The sequence below is a fragment of the Pelophylax lessonae genome (genome assembly GCF_965119305.1).
Source record: "Pelophylax lessonae genome assembly, chromosome: 2".
Lineage (NCBI taxonomy): Eukaryota > Metazoa > Chordata > Amphibia > Anura > Ranidae > Pelophylax > Pelophylax lessonae.
This window is the reverse complement of record NC_138769.1, coordinates 700,041,493-700,061,972: the sequence shown is the minus strand read 5'-3', so window position 1 is coordinate 700,061,972 and position 20,480 is coordinate 700,041,493. Positions and strand designations below refer to the sequence as shown.

At 45.8% G+C, this 20,480-nt stretch overlaps 1 protein-coding gene across 4 annotated transcripts in view; it reads right to left on the bottom strand.

Moving 5' to 3' along the window:
• Positions 1-20,480, bottom strand: part of FCHSD2 (FCH and double SH3 domains 2) — a 434,367-nt gene that overhangs the window by 76,732 nt on the left and 337,155 nt on the right. For all 4 annotated transcript variants that reach the window (XM_082245226.1, XM_082245227.1, XM_082245228.1 and 1 more), the window contains one exon: positions 3,291-3,413. In XM_082245226.1, the coding sequence (XP_082101352.1) occupies positions 3,291-3,413 (123 nt within the window). The remainder of the gene's footprint in view (positions 1-3,290; positions 3,414-20,480) is intronic.

Here is a 20,480-nt window from a genome sequence, read left to right as displayed (position 1 = left end):
TTTTTAATGTTTTACATAGCTATCCCTGCAAAAGGGATCATGAAGTGATCTAGCAGGACTTAATTATCTGACTAAAGCTCCACTTTTCATCTAGGGGCAGAAGAGTTGTAATAGTTACCTTATTCCTCATCATGGCAGGCTCTAGCGCTTTACTCCTCTCCTTGTCGCTCTGAGTTGTGGGCAGGCCCTTGCCATTCTGCACTGTACTTGGAAGGATGGGGCTTTAGGGGACAGGTCACACTGGGGTAGAGGATTGCCTTATATTGGGGAGAGAATCATATATTTCTACCCCAAGACCTAACGATCATTTAGTACTTGCAGTGATATGACTATCGTGTGCTTTAAACCTGCATTCACACTTGTCTAGCTTTTAAGCGTGCACAAATTTGCACATTCATGAAGAACATGTCATGCTTGTGTGCCACTCTTTGGTAAAGTAGTATAAAAATTTAGGAAAACAGTCACGTTGGTACAGGAAGGGGCCATGGGAGCAGGAAATTGTCCAAAATGTCTTGGAATGCTGACGCCTTAGGAGTTCCCTTCACTGGAACTAAGGGGCCAAGTCCAACCCCTGAAAAACAACCCCACACCATAATCCCCCCTCCACCAAATGATTTGGACCAGTGCATAAAGCAATGTCCATAAAGACATGGATGAGAGAGTTTAGGGTAAAGGAACTTGACTGGCCTGCACAGTCCTGACCTCAACCCCATAGAACACCTTTGGGATAAATTAGAGCGGAGACTGCGAGCCAAGCTCTCTCATCCAACATTGCCTGACCTCACAAACGTGCTTTTGGATGAATGGTCAAACATTCCCATAGACACACTCCTAAACCTTGAGGACAGAAGAGTTGAAGCTGTTATAGCTGCAAAGGATGGGCCAACTCAACATTGAACACCACAGACTAAGACTGGGATGCCATTAAAGAGGTTGTAAACCCTCTTGTATAACTTTTACCTATAGGTAAGCCTATATTAAGGCTTACCTATAGGTGCTATAAATATCTCCCAAACTAGCACCGTTTAGGAGATATTTACAGCGCAAACTGCCGATGACGTCATCGGCGCAGGCGCTCTGAGGGAACGGCCACCCGTGCCGTTCCTTCAGAGCTCAGTGCCGTGAACGGCGGCTCCCGCGCGCATGCGCGGGAGTGATGTAATCGCGCCTCCGGCCAATCAGATGGCCGGAGGACGCGAACCCGGAAGCGGGACGGCAGGACATGTCGCCGTCCTGTCGCTGAGGTGGCGGCACGGCGGGGGCTTCGTTTTAAGGTAAGTACTGCATAATGAGCTAGTATGCGATGCATACTAGCTCATTATGCCTTTCTCTTTACAGGGCTTTTTTTTTCTCGGATTTTTTTTTTGAGTTTACTTCCTCTTTAAAGTTTGTGTGCGTGTAAAGGCAGGCATTCCAATACTTTGCCAATATAGTGTGAGTGTGTATGTACAGAAATATAAATATATATATATATATTTTTTTTTTTTTTTGGGGGGGGTTTGATAATGTAGGGAAGGCTTAGTCCCTCTTATGTTTTCAGAGCTGTCTGTGTCTTCGTTGAATCACCGTCACTTTTTGTCCTTGTGACCACCGTCACTTAAAAAATTGAAAAACCCAAATTTATGTTCTTTTGTGAGCAAGAGGTGGAAATCTTCCCATAGGGACAGAGGTTCTGGTCATAGCAGTCTAAGATGGGAATTTTCATCTTCTATCCTGTTACACTTCCAAAACAGAAAGGGAAGGGAATGTTCTCCAGCAGGACATAGAGAGCACAAAATAATCTGACAAGGGTTTTAACTCTTCTGCACCCTACCCAAAACTTCAAAAATGTTTTTTAAAGGTCTCATGTCATGTGTTGAAGCTTTGGTTTTTCATGCTCCCAAGTGATTTGGGGGAAGCCTGCAGCTTCTTGTAACATGTAGCTCAGACAGCAAGAGCATTTAGCTATATCTTTCATGCTTTGCGAGATTGGTATTGGTTTTTCTTGCAGGTCTATGGGTCCATTAATATGATATACGATCTACAAATATTTTTACATGATTTGTGCCTTTAACATTCATACCCACACACCAGTGGGGAAAGTACATAGGTTCTACAACCCCGTATGTGTTTATGTTGTTTTTATAGCATTCATTGTTTGTTACTTCAAGCGTAACTCCACTTTTGTTGAGAAACAAACATTCCCCTCTGGGTGATCTCTGTACATTACAAGGATTGTAACAAACTTTGTTGCAGATTCCTACCTTTTGTTATTCTGAATAAACCATTGTTTGTTCCTCTGTGCTGAGTGGGTCTAATGGGAGTGGTATCATAATTATCTGTCAGCTGTGGAAGCTGCAGAGCACTAATGAGGAAAGCTGCTGGGCCTGCATCCCTTTAGAAGTGTTCCTATTGGGAGTATTCCACCAAAAATGACATTTTTGTTGCAGGTGATACCAGAAATCTGACTTATATCTTAGGCAGACTTCTGGGAAAATTGGTGAGCCAATCACACGAGCAGGAAATGATGTTTCTGGGGTGTGGTGAGTATACATTCTGTGTACACAACAACTCCAGGTAGCCATATTGCATTTTCAGAAAAATACAACAGCTGCAGATTGAAAGGGAAAGGTAATTTTTAATACCATTTAAATACAATATGATTTGTGTTGCAATTGCATACGCTATATTGTTCGTTATTTGCCATTTTTTTCCATGAAAGTAGAGTTACCCTTTAAAATTATATATTTTTTTTATTTCTTTAATTATTTCCTTGGTCGACAATAGGAACCTAATGAATGTGTTCAACGGCACAAATAAGCACCTATTATACCCAGCTGAGTATATACCATTTAAAGGTTAAAACTAGAGGTGCATTTTAGGTTATAACTAAGTAAAGTTAATTTGTGAAACGCGTCAACCTTTGCTGTGGCCTATCATTTTGTTATGACATAGTTCACATTTGGAGCTTATGGAATAAAGGATACTTTTATCCTCTATGGTATGGAGTGCGGTCAACATTTCTTTCATCTGCAGAAAGCAAGAGGCCTACAAACAGCAGGGCTCACAACATTTGTGTGGTTTAGATATTAGTGTTTCCAGAGCTAAATTACCAGCAAAACACCAATGAGGCAGAGGTGGCCTGCTTCAACTCACCTAGGTGTGTGTGGGGGTAAAAAGCCTACATCTCATCCACTTTTTAGAACTTCATATCTGCCTGGTGTGTTCATGTTAGAGTCCTCAGGCCCTGCCTCTCAGGTCGGATTCCCTAGCCAACACAAAGGAGAACAAAGGCGACAATGGACGCTTACCCGACTAGACGTCTCTAACAAATACTGGAATGTGTTCTGGACAGCTTGACACGTCTCCAGCTCCGTCCGGTTGAACCCCATGAGGTAATCCTTCAGGTGATCATATACGTTACCATCAAGTGTCTGCAGGGAAATACAAGACAACGATGAAGTCATTTCTGTCCACAATCTATAGATGTATTCCTAGATTTAGCAAATTTGCCCCTGATGTCTGTTCTTGTAACGGTCTCTCATTTAGGCTGGAGCCACATTTTTTGCGATTTTCTGCAGTGCTTTAAATAGGAGTTCCGCACCCCCCCCACCAAATATTGTAGCTGCTAACTTTTGATATTAGGACATTGACCTGTGCAGGGACCCTGCGATGTCGGCACCCCAGCCAACTTTCTGATCGGCTCTCGGGTGCTGCTGCTGCCGCCATTCATGGTAAGAGAAACCGACAGTGAAGCCTTTTCAGACTCCAACTGCGCATGCACGAAGCGCGCTTCGCTTTGTAACTGGCCTGGCAGCTGAGTAAGGAGCCGAACCATTGTGAAATATTGCAGCGGCAAGGTATCCCAAAATGTGGATGGGTACCTGTTAAAAGCAGGTACCGGCTCCCTCCTCACCCCGAAAGGTGCCAAATGTGACACCGGAGGGGGAAGGAAGCAAACAAGCTGAGCTTCCTCTTTTGGGTGGAGCTCTGCTTTAATGTGTGCTGCATGAAAGCTGGAGTTCAGGTGTGGATATTTTTAGATAGCTTGGACCAATGTAAGTATTTGTGTCATACCTGGCCGATCCTCGTGAAAGCTGGAAATCACTGTACTAGACATTGCTTTTACAGCGACTGCCTCGTTTCCAGGTCTCGTGCTAAGTGGCTTTCATTCTGCATTGCCAAAACAGGGGGTTGACTGCGTGGCAAAGACATCATTCACAGAATGCCTTGCATTTTTCTCAACGAATGCAAGGCGTTTACGGATTGGACAATAAAAAAGGGGGGGGTAGTGGGAGGGAGTTAAAAGAAGTACGTATGACAACTGGCACATCTATGGCGTAGATAAACTTATATAATCAGTGGATTGGACAAGGTGGAGAGTGTGATGTTACCACCCTGCCTGTCCACCTCATCCAATCGGAGAACACTTTGCATTCACTAAGAAAATTCACGTGTTCTCTGCATGGCACCTCTGGTGAATGAGTAACCTCCTGTGTTCTCTATACAAGCAGAGCAGCCTCTCAGCATGGGCGCTGGAAGCAAGTGGAGATCACTGTAGTATTGATGCCTAGCGATTTCCAGCTTACACAGGAATCAGCCAGGTATAGCACAATACATATTTATACTGGTCCAAGGTGGGCCAATGTAACTATGCAAAAAGCCACACTTAAACTTCAACTTTAAGGCTTGGTTCACACTGCCGCAACTTGGGATACGACTCGTGAGGCCCCAAGTTGCATGACATGTGAAATCCCATGGAAGGAAGAGAGGAAAGATCCTTGGTGCCACACACAAAGTGATAATAAGAGACAACCTTAGCCTGGTGAATTTTGCACAGACAGCAATAAAAACGCTCAGGTGTTCTAATCCCTCTCCACTCTATCAAAAACTGGAAAAAAAATGCACATGCACCAGTGCATAAAGCAAGGTCCATAAAAACATGGATGAGCAAGTTTGGGGTGGAGGAACTTGACTGACCTGCACAGAGTCCTGACCTCAACCCGATAGAACACCTTTGGGATGAGAGCGCAGACTAAGAGCCGAGTCTTCTCATTCAACATCAGTGCCTGATCTCACAAATATGCCTCTGGAAGAATGGTCAAACATTCCCATAGACACTCCTAAACCTTGTGAACAGCCTTCCCAGAAGAGTTGAAGCTGTTATAGCTACAAAGGGTGGTCCAACTCAATATTGAACCTTACAGACTAGAGTGGACAAAAATCAATATTTAAAAAAATAAATAAATATAAAATAAAAAAATCTGATTTTTTTTTATTTAAATCTGATTTATTTTTTTATTTTTATCAAATGTATTTGAATAAAATGCTTTTGGAATAAATATCTATCTAAAGATAATTTCTATTTAAGATACATTAATAATTTAGTTTATTCAGCATGAAATGTAGCATAGTTATGTAGCATGAGGCTGTATATTCTGCAATATTTACATTTTTGGTAAACTTATTCAGTAAATCCAAGCTCTGCAAGCTGAGAGAACATGCACTGCATTGATGCATTCACACAATTTCACAGTAACCATTGTTTTGCAAATCTATGTACACTACAAACTGTATGATTGAATCGGTTCTGATATCGCTGTTTTACTATCCTGACAGCTCATTATTCTAAATAGAAAACCTTCATTTTGTTAGCAAATATCAAAGATTCTAACTACCAGAGCAAGAATAAGGCCTTACATTTAAAGAGCACCTGTCATTTCAGATCCATTATGGCAGCGCCTGTTAGCGGGCATCCACTCACTTGCTGCCGCCACGTCCCTCACCTTGTTATCTCACTGCCCCATCACCAGACGTCCCATTAAACGGAATGGGAATGTCAGTGAGTCAACAGCGGGTCAGAGGAGGAGCTGCTGCGGGACAGAGATGACAGTTGCTCTTTAAGAATTATGATTTAAATCAAGGCGATTTAAATCAAGCCTTTTTACTAGTGATTTATATCAAATCCACCCTGCTAAAGACTAGACTGGGATGCCCTTAAAATTAATGTACATGTAAAGGCAGGCGTCCCAATACTTTTGACAATATAGTGTATGTTTAAACTGTCCCTAGTATATGAATGTATGCAAGATTTTAAGTTCCTAGGGGGCAGAGACTGATGTAAATACATAGAATGTAAAGCGCTGTGTAAATTTGTGCTTATACCAAATTAGTAATAACACACAAATGCAGCGCTTAAGACCTCTTAAAAAGCCCAATATGCAAATGAAAAACAATATTCCAAAAAAAAAAAGTCCATAAATGTGCAAAAATGCATGCAGGGGAAGTGTTGAGAAGAATCCGCCACCGAAGAAAATAGTTCACACTGACTCTTACCCCAAAAGATGGACTACTTTTGCAAGAGTAGTCACTAAAGCTTAGGCATATCTCACTCCAACTCTCCACTGCTATGGCATCAAGGATCTTCAATAAAACGGCATATACCACCATATATAGACTCTCATGACAGATATATGTAGGGATAAGCAGAAAAGAACCAAATTGCGCAGTAATTGGTAAGATCCAAAATACTCACAAACAGAAGCATAATAACCGCATGCAAGTCCTCATTAGATAGCTGATGTTTCCATCTAACAGTATGGCCGATTAACCAGTGTGGCGACGTCATGTGACCTAGCTCCTCCCGACGCGTTTAGTCACAAGCAGACGTCATCAGGGGCATGGCGACATACCTGCCCATCACTAATTTTATAGGGTAGCGCCCAGGAAATGATAAATCAACTCACAGAGAAACAAGAACAAATTAACAAAAAGCAGCCCCGGAAGCGGCGTTTCCGGAAGGCGGGCGTGAAGCCTCGTCCAACCGGAAATGACGCAAATACACCGCAGAATGCATGGATGTAAACACAGGTGAACTGGAAATAACTTCACTATATTCCAGGGACAAACATGTCCCAGCACCTTAACCGGAAGTAATATAAATGCGTTCCATGTAGGCCAAAACAACAACCTCGTTACTTATGCAGATGTGTTCCATGAAGAAGGTCAAAAATAGCAGCAAATCATAAAACAAAAATTAAAAATATATAAAGATACAAACACTGGGTCTCGCCGCATCAAAAACAAATATATAAAACCAATATATAGTATGAAGAATCCAATAGCAAAAACTGGCTAGCCTGGATAGCGTGCCAGATTTGGATTCCTAAATAAATGAATATGTGACATCTCCATAACCCTAAATAGAGGACGCTGATAGCAGCATCTAATGGCTGGAAATAACAGCCACCAATACCAAAAAATCAAACCTTAAAAACAAATCTGCAAGCAAAATACAACAACATAGAATCAAATGGACAAAATACATAAAAAAACAGTGTTTAAAACATATAAACTACAATCAAATTAACAAAAATATACGTAAGAAAAAATAAATAATAAAATGGAACCAGCTCATCAATGATATAATAAGTTTAACTTATTAAAAAGGCATTGATGTCCCACTCAATATTTAGGCCTTGGGGCCTATAAGATCTCAGCCAGAAAATTCACTTGGTTTCTAGCTTGGAAATCTTTCTCCTGATATGAATACTTCTCCAATGGGGCTGGTATTGGTCTATGGCCATAAAAGAGATACCCCTTAAGGTCTCCACCATGGTGACAATCAAAATGCTTTGAGAGGCTATGTTTAGGAAAACCTTTTTTTTTAATGTTCGCTATAATAGGCTCATTTTGATTAGTGTGACCTCGTCCGCTCCCACTACGGACTGATGTTCTACCCTACCCCTTCTTTGACCTCCACCATAGACTAGGTGAATCAGCCCCATTACCAGATGGTGGTAGATGGGGAGCGAATATAGGATTGGCCACCATTCGTAACAGGTGCGCACATCCTTCGTCTTGTCATTAGAAATCAGTTTAGCTTGCCATTTAAATACAGTATTCGTTTTATAATCCTCAGTGCCCCTAATATACTTTTTCCTCTTTTTTACTTTTTGATCTTGCTCCTCTTTTTCAATATGTTTTTTGGATCCTCTGATCTTTTAATGTATTCATCTTGTCCTTTCATTCTAATTTATTCTTAAGAGCACTAACTTCCTCATCAATAACCAATAATTTTCTCTTCTTTTTGGTGATCCAAAAATTAAACAAAGACAAACCGGCTTTGTTAAAAAATTGGAAAGACTCTACTGTGTCCGTGTCATCTTTATGGGGGGGGGGGGGGTTTAAAATGGTAAAATCCCACCTTAAACTCCTAGGGACAATTTTAACCACCAGGTATCTTTCAAGGAATGCCACATCACAATTAAAGCGGTGTTCCAGCCTCCAGCCCCCCCCCCAAAATTAAAAGTCAGCAGCTACACATACTGTAGCTGCTGACTTTTAATAATAGGACACTTACCTGTCCTGGAGTCCAGCGATGTCAGCACCACAGTCGGGTGCTCCCGCTGCCATTGCCGGTCAGGGAACCCAGCAGTGAAGCCTTGCGGCTTCACGGGCGGGTCCCTACTGCGAATGCGCGAAGCTCGCTGAGCATTCGGATTGGCTCGGCGGCGGAGGATAGGAGGAGGGGTCCTCACTTAGCTGCGGTGATGTTCCCGGAAGTGGGGAAGGGTACCTGTAAAAAAAAAACAGGTAACCGTTCCCCCCCTCCCCCCTGAAAGGTGCCAAATGTGGCACCGGAGGGGGGGGGGGGGGGAGCAAATGAGCGGAGGTTCCACATTTGGGTGGAACTCCACTTTAAGATGCAACTCTGAGGTAAGTACGTTTTTAAGTCTCAACCGCATTTTGTGGTTCAAATGCATTAGCAAAAATATCATTAGTATCAATTAGATGCGTAGCCCTAAATTCAAATATATCCATTATTATATGGTTGAAAAGCAGCGGATAGACAACACTAAAAACCAAGAGATCACCCGTGCTTTTAGCGTGGGTGATCTCTTGGTTTTTAGTATAATAGATTAGTGACTCTACAATTTCCAATCAGACACATCCTGTCTGGAAGAATTCCTTTGGAATATGATCAGCAAGGCACAAACACTATCCAAGACTACTAAGCAGGAAGCAAGGCTTTAAATGTAATGTGCAAATAGGTTGGCCTAATGTATATTAAAATAAAAAATACAGAGGAAATAAGGTTTTAGTGGTTTGTCTGGAATTATCAAACATTCCCTGTGAGATGAAATAATCTAACGTCATCCTGTAAACTCCTGTCTTTACACTGGCAGGCAGCTCTCCTATCTCTTTGTAAAGTACGGTATGTCAGCAATTATATTTAGACACTAGAACAATGCTGACTGGCTGGGAAATTTTAAAGGCAGCAGGTGCTCTTCAAATAGCCACCCCCTGACCCGTGTGTGTATGTGTGTGTGTGTGTGTGTGTGTGTGTGTTGGGGGGGGGGGGGGGGGAACTACAGCACAGCCCTATAGGCATGCTCGCTGCACATGAAGTTACTGGAAAGAAACACAGCTAGTCTGTGTACCCTGCCTAGAAATATCCACGCTGAGCGCACATCCCTACAACAGCAGCCTCATTCAGTCTGCAACTGGACCGAATCCTGACAGGTCACCGCAGCCAAGATAAACGGCGAGCATAAATAAACTGCATTCACCAGCAAACAGGGCATAGACACAAGACATCAGCCACGGGGACACTACAATCATTATATTTATGTGTTTTCTCTGTTTGCTTTGATTAAGTTTTTTTTTTTTTCCACATTTTTCTTTAAATTTTTGAACACTGACCTCAAACATTTTCTTAAGAACCTATTATAGGAGGTGTATTCACAAAATGCTCGCATATATATTAAAAAAAATTTACAGCTCCACGTAAGCAGTATACAACTGTTCTATGAAATGGGTCTTAAAAGCATGGAGATCAGATTACACAGCCTAGCTTTAAGCCTCGGTTCACATTTATGCGAGTGCGGGAAGGCTGCGAATCCGCAGCCTGTTCCCACATCGCACACGCACCCCCGGCAGTTCACACTGCCATATGCGATACGCTGGGGGTGTCAATGTAATCTTAACGACACCCCTAGTTTGATCGCATATCGCAGTGCGATCGTGCAGTTCGCACAGGATCGGATCGCACAAGTGTGAACCGCTGTGCGATCCGATCCTGATGCGGCTAGAAAAAAGGGTCCCTGTGCGTGTTTGGAGCGGCTGCGGTGCGAATTTAGCCATACAAACTGTATGGCTAAACTCGCACCGCACAGCCGATCGCATGTAATGTCGGAGCAGTGCGCTCCGACATTACATGCGAACCCCGCACACGCACAAGTGTGAACCGGGGCTAAACAGGGTAGGATTCACCAACTCCTTTCCTTCAGCACCCGGTGTACAAAAGCCAAGCCATCAAAGGCAATGACTGTAAAGCAGGATGTAACATCGGTCCTTGGGTCAGAAGATCCTCCCTGAGAGGAAGTTTTTCAAGGGACGTCGGCGACCAGCCGCACCAGATCGGCGTACCAAGCCCGGCGAGGCCAGTCTGGAGACACTAAGAAGACCGAAATCCCTTCTGCCTCAAGCCTGCGTAGAAATCTGGGCAGAAGCTTGAGAGGAGGGAAGGCGTATATCAGCCAATACTGGCCCCACGGAGCCACCAGCGCATCTGTGACGTTCGCCAGAGGATCCCTTGACCGAGCCACAAACCTCTGCACCTTTCTGTTGAGGTGAGACACCAACAGATCCCCCTCAGGGATGCCCCACTGGAGACATAGCTGATGAAACACCTCTGGATGGGACCAATCCCTGTGACTCAACGCCTGTCGACTGAGATAATCCGCCTGCCAATTTTCCACCGGGAATGTGTACGACGGAGAGGGCTGGAACAAACCATTCTGCCCACCTTAGAATACCGGCTACAGGGTAGGATTCACCAACTCCTTTCCTTCAGCACCTGGTGTACAAAAGCCAAGCCATCAAAGCCAATGACTGTAAAGCAGGATGGAACATCGGTCCTTGGGTCAGAAGATCCTCCCTGAGAGGAAGTTTCCAAGGGACGTCGGCGACCAGTCGCACCAGATCGCCGTACCAAGCCCAGCGAGGCGTCTGGAGCCACTAAGATGACCGAAATCCCTTCTGCCTCAATCCTGCGTAGAAGTCTGGGCAGAAGCTTGAGAGGAGGGAAGGCGTATATCAGCCAATACTGGCCCCACGGAGATAATCCGCCTGCCAATTTTCCACCGGGAATGTGTACAGCGGAGAGGGCTGGAAAGAACCGCTCTGCCCACCTTAGAATGCCGGCTACCTCCTGAGCTGCCTTTTGCCCCCTTGGTGATTGACATAGGCCACGGCCGTGGCAATGTTCGATTGAATGCATACTGGACACACCTGAAGGCGAACTGTCCAATGATCCAGACAAGTCTGATCACTCTGAGTTCCAGTACATTGATTTGCAGTCTGAACTCTTACCGAGTCCAGCCCCACTGAGCACAATCTGTGCCGAGGATGCCTCCCCACCCAGACAAGCTGCCATCCGTGGTGACCACCGTCCAGTACAGGGGGAGAAAGGATTTTCCTTGTCGAAGTGCCGGAGAACAAAGCCACCAGATCAGAGACCCTCTCGTACCCCGGCTCAACAGGATCAGATTGTCTAGAGACTGAGGATTCTTGTCCCATTTCACCAAGATCTCTCTTTGCAGAGATCTCATTTGGAACTGTGTAAACGGAACCACCTTGAAGGTAGACACCATCAGGCCCAGCACCCGCATGCAAACCCAGAGGGATGACCGTCTGCTGGACAACAGAAGCTCGATTGTCTCCTGCAATTTCTGGAGTTTTTCCAGAACACTCTGGCTGAGGCCGAATCCAAAGTCAGATAGTCCAGTCTCATGGACAGAACCACAGCAGACTTCAGAAGGTTAAGAATCCAACTGAACTCCCACAGAGTTAGCAGAGTAATTTCCAAGTTGTCCATCAGAACAGTTGGAGACTCCGCTCGCAGAAGAAAATTGTCTAGGCTTGGTGTCACCCTGTTGTGGGTGGCTGGCTTGCTGGAACACTGTGATGGGTGGCTGGCTTGCTGGAACACTGTGGTGGGTGGCTGGCTTGGTTTCACCCTGTTGTGGGTGGCTGGCTTGGTGTCACCCTGTTGTGGGAGGCTGGCTTGGTATCACTCACCCTGGCCTGTTGTGGGTGGCTGGCTTGCTGGAATACTGTGGTGAGTGGCTGTCTTGGTGTCACCCTGTTGTGGGGTGGGTGGCTGGCTGCTGGCCTGGCACCCTGTTGTGGGTGGATAGTTGGCAGCTGGCTCCCTGCAGTGGCTGGCTGGCACCCTGGGGTGGGTTGCTGGCTGGCACCCTGTGGTGGGTGGCTGAGGCCAGGGCCTGTGGGTTGCTGGCTGGCACCGTGACCGGACTGCAGCTGCACACACTGTACGAGGCTGTCCGAGGTGTGGGAGGTGGTCTTAGAAGGCAGAAAGTGTCAAATTATAGGCCCAGCACACGGAGACACGTGAAGCAACACACGCAATGACGTCACGTGTGCGCCGTGCACAATATCGGTAACTTCCGGGGCCGATAACGAAATATCGGGGAAAGCGCATATCGGCTTTGCCGATAATCGGTGGATACCTATTCCAGACGCGTGGTTGCAGACCCGGCAGGGTGACCCACATCTGCTGTGGCCAAATCAGATTCAGGATGTGATGAGACAGATGAGGCAGGGGAAGGCGAAGGGCTCCAGGACCGCCATCAGTGCATGAATGGATGGTGGGACCCGGAGGGCCACAAAGCAACAAGCGATCCTCAGCAGAGAGGGAGAGGACCCCACCAGACTCACCACCTGCAGAGACAAGCACCTGCAGCCACCAGGATAATCTGCACTACATGTGAGGCGATCAGGAAGTAACTGATCCAGGAGTCAGCACCAGGGGATTAAGAGGTGCTCCCACCGCTGAAATCGCCGCCCACAGGGCTCCATTGTCAGGGCCGCCACTATTTCCAATGGCAAACCACAGCAAACTGGCCACTGGACTACACAAACATGGCTGCTGTGTATAGAACACACAGGCTACAACAAAATGGCGGCACCACAAGGAATACAGGGACCCAGGATTGGGAGACCAGGCTTTAAGGACAGATCCAGACCCTGGCAGGAGCTCCCGGCATGTACAACCCCCCCCCCCCCACAGTCGATTGTCTGATTGCCGGCAGACGCACACACCCCCACCGGCCCCCATCGCCAGTCAGCACCCTGCCCCCACCCCTGGAAAGTGGCCAGATCACCCAAACAGCCCCAGCGTATGTCTGGGGGGGGGGGGGGGCAGGCAGGATGAAGGACTCGGCAGGGGGTGCCTGTGGGAAGGAGGGGAACCGGGGGGTCCGACCATCGCAAGGAGGGGCCCACGTCCACCCCAAAGCCCTCCAGGGGGAGAGGGGGGGACAGCTACTCACCATACCAGGAGGGCACTGCTCCAGACAGAACCCCTCGTCATCGAAATGGGGGGCTATCGGCCAGGAGGAACGCTGTTACTCTGGCCGAGTCCGGGTCATATGCGACCGCGCGAGGTGTTAAACTCGCAGGACAGCCCCCGTCCAATGGGGCTATGTCGGGACTGATCTAGCGCGGAGCTGAGGTCTGCGTACGCTTGCTGGCCAGACTGGGGTGACCTCTAGATCTAGTTATCCAGCCCGTTGCCCAGTCCGGCAATTGATAGTAGATCTCACAGGAAAGGACAGGACCAAAGAAAAGAACAAAACTTGGCCATAGCCCAGAGAGGGAGTATACCCCCTGAGACTGGGAATTTTTTTCTGCCTATTGTCCTACTCCTGTAGGGGGCAGTATAACCCAATAGTTATGAATACCAGGAGTTGTGTACATCTATGAACCAAAGAGAAAAAGCGTTTGAAAAACTGCTGTGCAAAATTGCAACCATTTTGTTCTCAAGGGTCTCTGCTTAAAATAAATATATAATGTTTGGGGGCTATAAGTAATTTTCTAGCAAAAAATACTGATATTACACGTAAACAAAAAGAGTCAGAAAAAGCCTGGTCTTCAAGTGGATATACTGCAGGGCTCGACAAACCCCAGGCACCAGGTCGCATTGGCGACTAGAATTAACGGCGTGGTGCCTGGGTTACACTGCGGCAGGTGTCTTGTCGCCAGACATCCCAAGTCTCCTGCGAGGTGCGGGAGTCTCCCGCATGCAGGCTGTGGCTCTCTGACACCCGCAAGTGCCGCGCTCGCATGCAGGAGACTCCCGCACCTCGCAGGAGACATGGGAGGTCTGGCGAAAGAACGGTGTCTGTCAGCTGTGACAGAATGCTTCCTGTATAGTTCCGGTGTTCCGTGAAAAAACCATACCTGTGAAAATTTCCTACCCTCGTCACTTCCTTTGCACATACGTCATTCAACAGCTGAGCCGCTTCCCACTGCGCATGCTCACAGCTGCAGAGGGTAGGGAATTTTCATGGGGTAGTGTTTTTTAACGTTACACCGCATCAGCTGTATCCGCGCTTGCACATACGTCATGGAACAGCTGAGCAGCTTCCCACTGCGCATGCTCACAGCTGCGGAGGGTAGGGAATTTTCACGGGGTAGTATTTTTTAACGTTACACCGCATCAGCTGTATCCGCTCCATCATTAAATCATCTCCGTTGCAACCCGTCACACTTCCCTGATCTCGGCTCCAAAATGTAAAAGCGGCGGGTCTATGAAATTATAAATCAAGGAGCTGATCTGCGTGATTTATATTTTCATAGACCCGCTGCCGCTTTTACATTTTGGAGCCGAGATCAGGGAAGTGTGACGGGTTGCAGTGGAGATACTTTAATGATGGAGCGGATACAGCGGATACGGTGTAACGTTAAAAAAATAATACCCGGTGAAAATTCCCTACCCTCCGCAGCTGTGAGCATGCGCAGTGGGAAGCTGCTCAGCTGTTCCATGACGTATGTGCACAGGAAGTGAAGAGGGTAGGGAATTTTCACGAGGTAGGGTTTTTGTAACGTTACACCGGCTCCGTCCTGTCACAGGCGGAGTGATATCAAATGCACTTCGCCTGTGAGAGGATAGATATAGAAAGCATTGGCTCTGCATGCTTCCTACTCCACTGCTCCATGATCTCCGCCAGCAGTACTCACAGCAGTACCCGCAAGGAGTACCCACAGCAGTATCAGTTAGCAGTACACCACAGCAGTACCCGCAAGGAGTACCCACAGCAGTACCAGCCAGCAGTACCCACAGCAGTACCAGCCAGCAGTAAGTCACATGTTCTAGGAGTGCAACTAGCCCCCAAGCACATAATTGTAAATATCTCAGCATGTGCAGTGTTTCTGACTCCTACCACCATGACCACTTCAAATCACTGACATGGTCATGGTGGTTGGAGTGTTCCTTCAATATCTCTCAGAAGAAGTAAGCAAAGTAAACAAGTCGAAAGCCGGGCAACATCAGCTGGTTCATTAAAAACTGGCCGCCATTGGACCCATGTTTATGGCAGCCAATCCGACAGAAGCCGGCCATTCGGCATGCCCGAAAAAAAACTGGCTCCTAACTTTTTTAGCTGGCTCCTAGATTTCAAGCAAATTTATCAAGCCATGATATACTGTATTCTGTGTTAGAAACACATAGATAAAAACAAGAATTTATAAGGATTCGTTGGTACAAACATTGGTAAGGGATCACTGTTCACGATTTGTGGACAAGTTTGTATTCGAAAAACATTAAAAAAAAAGAAAAGAAAAACAAAACAAACAGAAATAATTAACTTCTTGGATTTTACAAATAAGCATACAATGTCTTACTCTGAAAAGTATCACAATCCCTAGAAGTCAGCAGTGCCTTTAGGCAGCATTGTACACAATGACCAGCAGGGGGGGCTTAATAAAACCAATCTGGCTTTTTTTGCAAGGCCAGGTGAGGCTGTAAGAGTGCTAAGAAACATAAGAGGACTTCTGTTCAGTGGTCCAGACTTCAACCTTTTTTCAGTCAAGGCACCCTCCAAAATTATGGACAGCCTCGAGGCAACCTCCAAAATTATGGACAGCCTCGAGGCACCCTCCAAAATTATGGACAGCCTCGAGGCACCCTCCAAAATTATGGACAGCCTGGAGACACCCTCCAAAATTATGGACAGCCTGGAGACACCCTCCAAAATGATGGACAGCCTCGAGGCACCCTCCAAAATGATGGACAGCCTCGAGGCACCCTCCAAAATGATGGACAGCCTCGAGGCACCCTCCAAAATGATGGACAGCCTCGAGGCACCCTCCAAAATTATGGACAGCCTCGAGGCACCTTCCAAAATCATGGACAGCCTCAAGGCACCTTCCAAAGTTTTGGACAGTCTGAAGGCACCCTCCAAACTGTGTACAGCCTTGAGGCACCCTCCAAATTGTGTACAGCCTTGAGGCACCCTCCAAAATTATGGAGAGCCTTGAGGCATTACAAAATGTAAAAAGCTATTTTACTATTTTATATAGTGCATCAACATCCACACACGTAGGATACTCAACGTTGGAGGCGATTTCTTCTCCCAAATCAAATACACTTCTGCACACTGGTACTGACTAGTATGCCAATGTTTCTCTTCTCCCTCAGTTTTTCTCCATCACTCAGCTAATGTGACCCCAGCGCTGACAGAGAGGAATAGGGGAGAATCAAACAAGGATGCTATGTTGTAATATTATGATATTCAGCCTGAGCAGCAAAGGGTAAGAAAGAGGATGAGCAGTTTTTCTGCAGAGGACCTCCCACACCTGTAATGGGAGGGTCTTCGCCATTTACAATAGGAGGAGCGCTGTATGTACTATTCATTGGGCATAGAATTGCATCGGGGGAGTTCTGATAAACCTTTCGGATGCTGATCTTACATGAAGTTAAATCCTAATGCCTCATGCACACTGGATTATTTGCGCTCTCTCTTGGACGCCTTACCTTCTGGCAGCGGTGTTTTGTCAGAAAAAAATGCTTGATGCTTGTAAAACGCATGTAAAGCATTTAGACGCGTCAAGCGCTCGGACATAAGCGCCTCTGGCTCTACAGCAAACCGTTTTTTTTTTCCTCATGGGATAAATAAATGATGACTACTGTAAGCACTCCTGTCAGTGTTAAATGGTTTGTCTTAACCCTTTTACTAATGCTTTTGCTGGACAGCTTGGTCTGTCAAGGAAAGTTGAAAAATAAAATTTAAAGCATCTTTGCCCAGATAACAACAAATTATTGTACTGAAGCTTACCGGTCTTTTCACACTTTTCCTTTTATTTTAAACTGGTAATCCTGCCATTAAAGTATAACTAAACTGACAAGTTTTTATTGCTGCCTGTGTCCCAATTAGGGAGATTCACCCCCCCTATTTGTTCTTGAAAGTAAAAGAAAATCCTAAATTTTGGGTTGTCCCCAGAAAAGTAACAGGGGGAAATCTTCCAATGGAGAGCTAGTCCTGGGGACCTGGGGGTACCCAAATTATTCCTTTCATTTGCAGGGATTTCCTCCTCTCACTTCCTGTTTGGGAATGGAAGTGAAAAAAAAAAAAAAAAATCTGACAGGGGTTATAACTAGTGATCGACCGATATCGTTTTTTCGTTGCCAATACTGATATTTTTGCCATTGCATATTGGTATCACCCGATATTTGCTCGAAATTTTCATACATTTAAAAACATTTTTATTTTTTATCACTTGACAGGTTTTTATCACTTGACAAGTTTGGCATTTTTTTGAATCTGGCGCCAGACAGTACCCGGAAGTGATGTCATGACATCACTTTCGGGTTTTTACATGGAGACCCAATCAGAGCCGAATGTGGCTTTGTTCGGGTCTTCGGCGGACGTGCAGGCTGGTTGCCCAGGTCTCCCGGTGGGACGGGAGACCTGGGCGAGCCGCGGAAGGCGGCGGGAGGGGTGGGGACGTCCCCTCCCGCTCCTTGTAATGACAGCCGAGCGGCTTCTCAGTCACATCGGTTGTCATTACAAGACAGCCGACCGTCTGCTATGGACGCCGGTACCAGGGTGATGTCTCTTGCTGCAGGCATCACTCCGGTACAAGCACTTTCCGAAATATCGGCCACCTTAAAAGCACATCCCTCACTACAGATAAGTCGCTTATCACCACCATTACTAGTAAAAAAAAAATAAAAAAATCTCACAGTTTGTAGCTGCTATAACTTTTGCGCAAACCAATCAAAATACACTTATTGTGGTTTCTTTTACCAAAAATATGTAGCAGAAAACAAATTGAACTAAATGAATGAAGACATATTTTACATTTTTCAATGGATGCGTTTTATAGTAGAAAGAAAAAAAATTGTCGGGCGCTCCGTTTCTAGTGCAAAAAATAAAACCGCAGAGGTGATCAAATACCACCAAAAGAAAGCTCTATTTGTGGGGAAAAAAGACATAAATGTTATTTGGGTACAGCGTCGCAAGTAACTTAGTGCCACATTGCAAAAAATGGCGTGGTCAGGAAGGTGAGTAAATCATCTGGCGGTGAAGTGGTTATCAGCTCACAAGATTTCTGGTTGGGTGAACTGCGATTTTTTAATTTTATTTTAAAACATGGTGAACAATTAAAAAAATAAATAAAACACTACCAATAGTTTAACAGACCAAAGAGAATTTTATTGTTATAGCATACCAACACTTTAAGTGCCGGTTCACACTAGTACGACTTGTCAGACGACTTGGTCAGCAGGACAAGTCGTACACCGTCGCGGTCCATTGTGTGGAACAGGAACGGTTCTAATAGGAGCGACACAAGTCGCTCCAACTTAGAAAAAGGGTCCTGTACTACTTCGGGGCGACCTGGAGCGACTTGCATAGACAGTCGCGCCGAAGTCGCGGTGCACGCGACTTCACAGGTCGCCCCCTAAGTCGGATCGCCATAGTGTGAACCGACACTAAAAAGTAACAAACCTACTGGCAGGATCAGCAGGTAATGTATCTATGCAGAGGCGTAACTAGAACCTTCAGGGCCTTGGTGCAAGAAATCATGAAGGGTCCCCCGGACTCCTGGCCTGGGCCCTTCCCTTCAAGCCTCGGGCTCTTCTCACTGATCCTGGGGCCCTTTACTCTCATTGCGGGGCCCTTTATTACGGTCCCGCAGCGGGACCCTTTCACAAGTTCTGCAGTGAGCCCCCTTCCTGCCATCTTAGGGCCTCCCCACCGTGGTGGAATGCCCGGTCGCAAGTGTGACCTTTGCGACCCTGGAAGTTCACCCACTGGTGACAGTAGTTTTTATTGTTTGGTATTTTAATTGAATTATTTTTTATCATTTTATTTTATTACAGTGTCACTGATTACGACTCCATTCTAAAAAGGAAGGAGCTGGTAAATTTACCGACCCCTTCCTGGTTCTCCATCGTGACACATCCCCTGCAGCAGCCGGCAGGAGAGGGCACAGTAGGGGGGACCAGGGGAGCACACAGGAGCCCAGAGACAGCAGAACACAAGTGAACTGGATAGGAGGAGTGGTGGGGGCAGCATACAGAGGAACCAATCTCCTCCATTATCCTCCTGCAGCTACAGGAAGAAAAAGGAGGACAGTGATTTCTCTACACCACCCCTCTTATCCAGGTGTACAGGGGAGCCGCGCAGGCCACTGTAGTTACGCCCCTGTGTCTATGTTAAAGGGGATTTAGAACAAAAAAACAAAAAACTGCTGGGTTGATGCCGACAGACTGCATCATATATGTCTCTTTTTTTTTCATGCCCAGAGTTCCACTTTAATTAACAGTTGCTCATTGGGGTTATTCCAGTTAACAGTATTTACTAATGCTAATGTCTTCGCTGTGCTGAGATGGCGCTGTATGTACTACACAAAGCTGTAACCTAGAGATTGACATTGACACTGTGTGTATGGCTAAAACTGGTCTTTATCTTCAATCATCAATGGAGTGGAGGAAATCATGCATCTCAGCAGGCACAGCTTCAAGAACAGGACAACAGAGTGGAGCATTATGGGATGTCTACAGGGATTAGGTCTTCTCTATTCACTATGCACTTGTTGGCAACATGTGGTCTCCAGCTTTGGAGGAACTACAAATCTTAACAGGTTTTGTTAGCCGGCCATTGGCAGGTCACTTTGAGGCTTGTAGTGCCCTCTGTGTATGAAGAACTTCAAACTATGCCCTTCTCTTTGTGAACAAAAACAAGGACCCTATAATAGGCTGAGAACACCTGACCTGCACAGAATCGAGAAGTTGGGTTCCCAGAACAGCAGGCCAATTTAGGAAACAGGGTGATCTAGATTCTAGAACACTATGGGTGTGCCTGCTTTAGTGGTAGTTTTTCTAACTGGAAGGAGTAAGTTTCAGCTTTAATGGCAGTACACTTTACTATTTGCCTACTGGGAACTCCCCCCTCCCCCCTTCCTGCCAAGGCCAATTTTAAGCTTTAAGCACTGTCCCACTTTGAATGACATTTGCGCGGTCATGCAACACTGCACCCATATGAAACTTTTTATCATTTTTTCCACACAAATAGAGCTTTCGTTTGGTGGTATTTAATCACCACTGAATTTAATTTTTTTGCTAAATAAACAAAAATTTTGAAAAAACGAAATTAAAAGTTTTTCATAGTTATAACATATTGCAATCA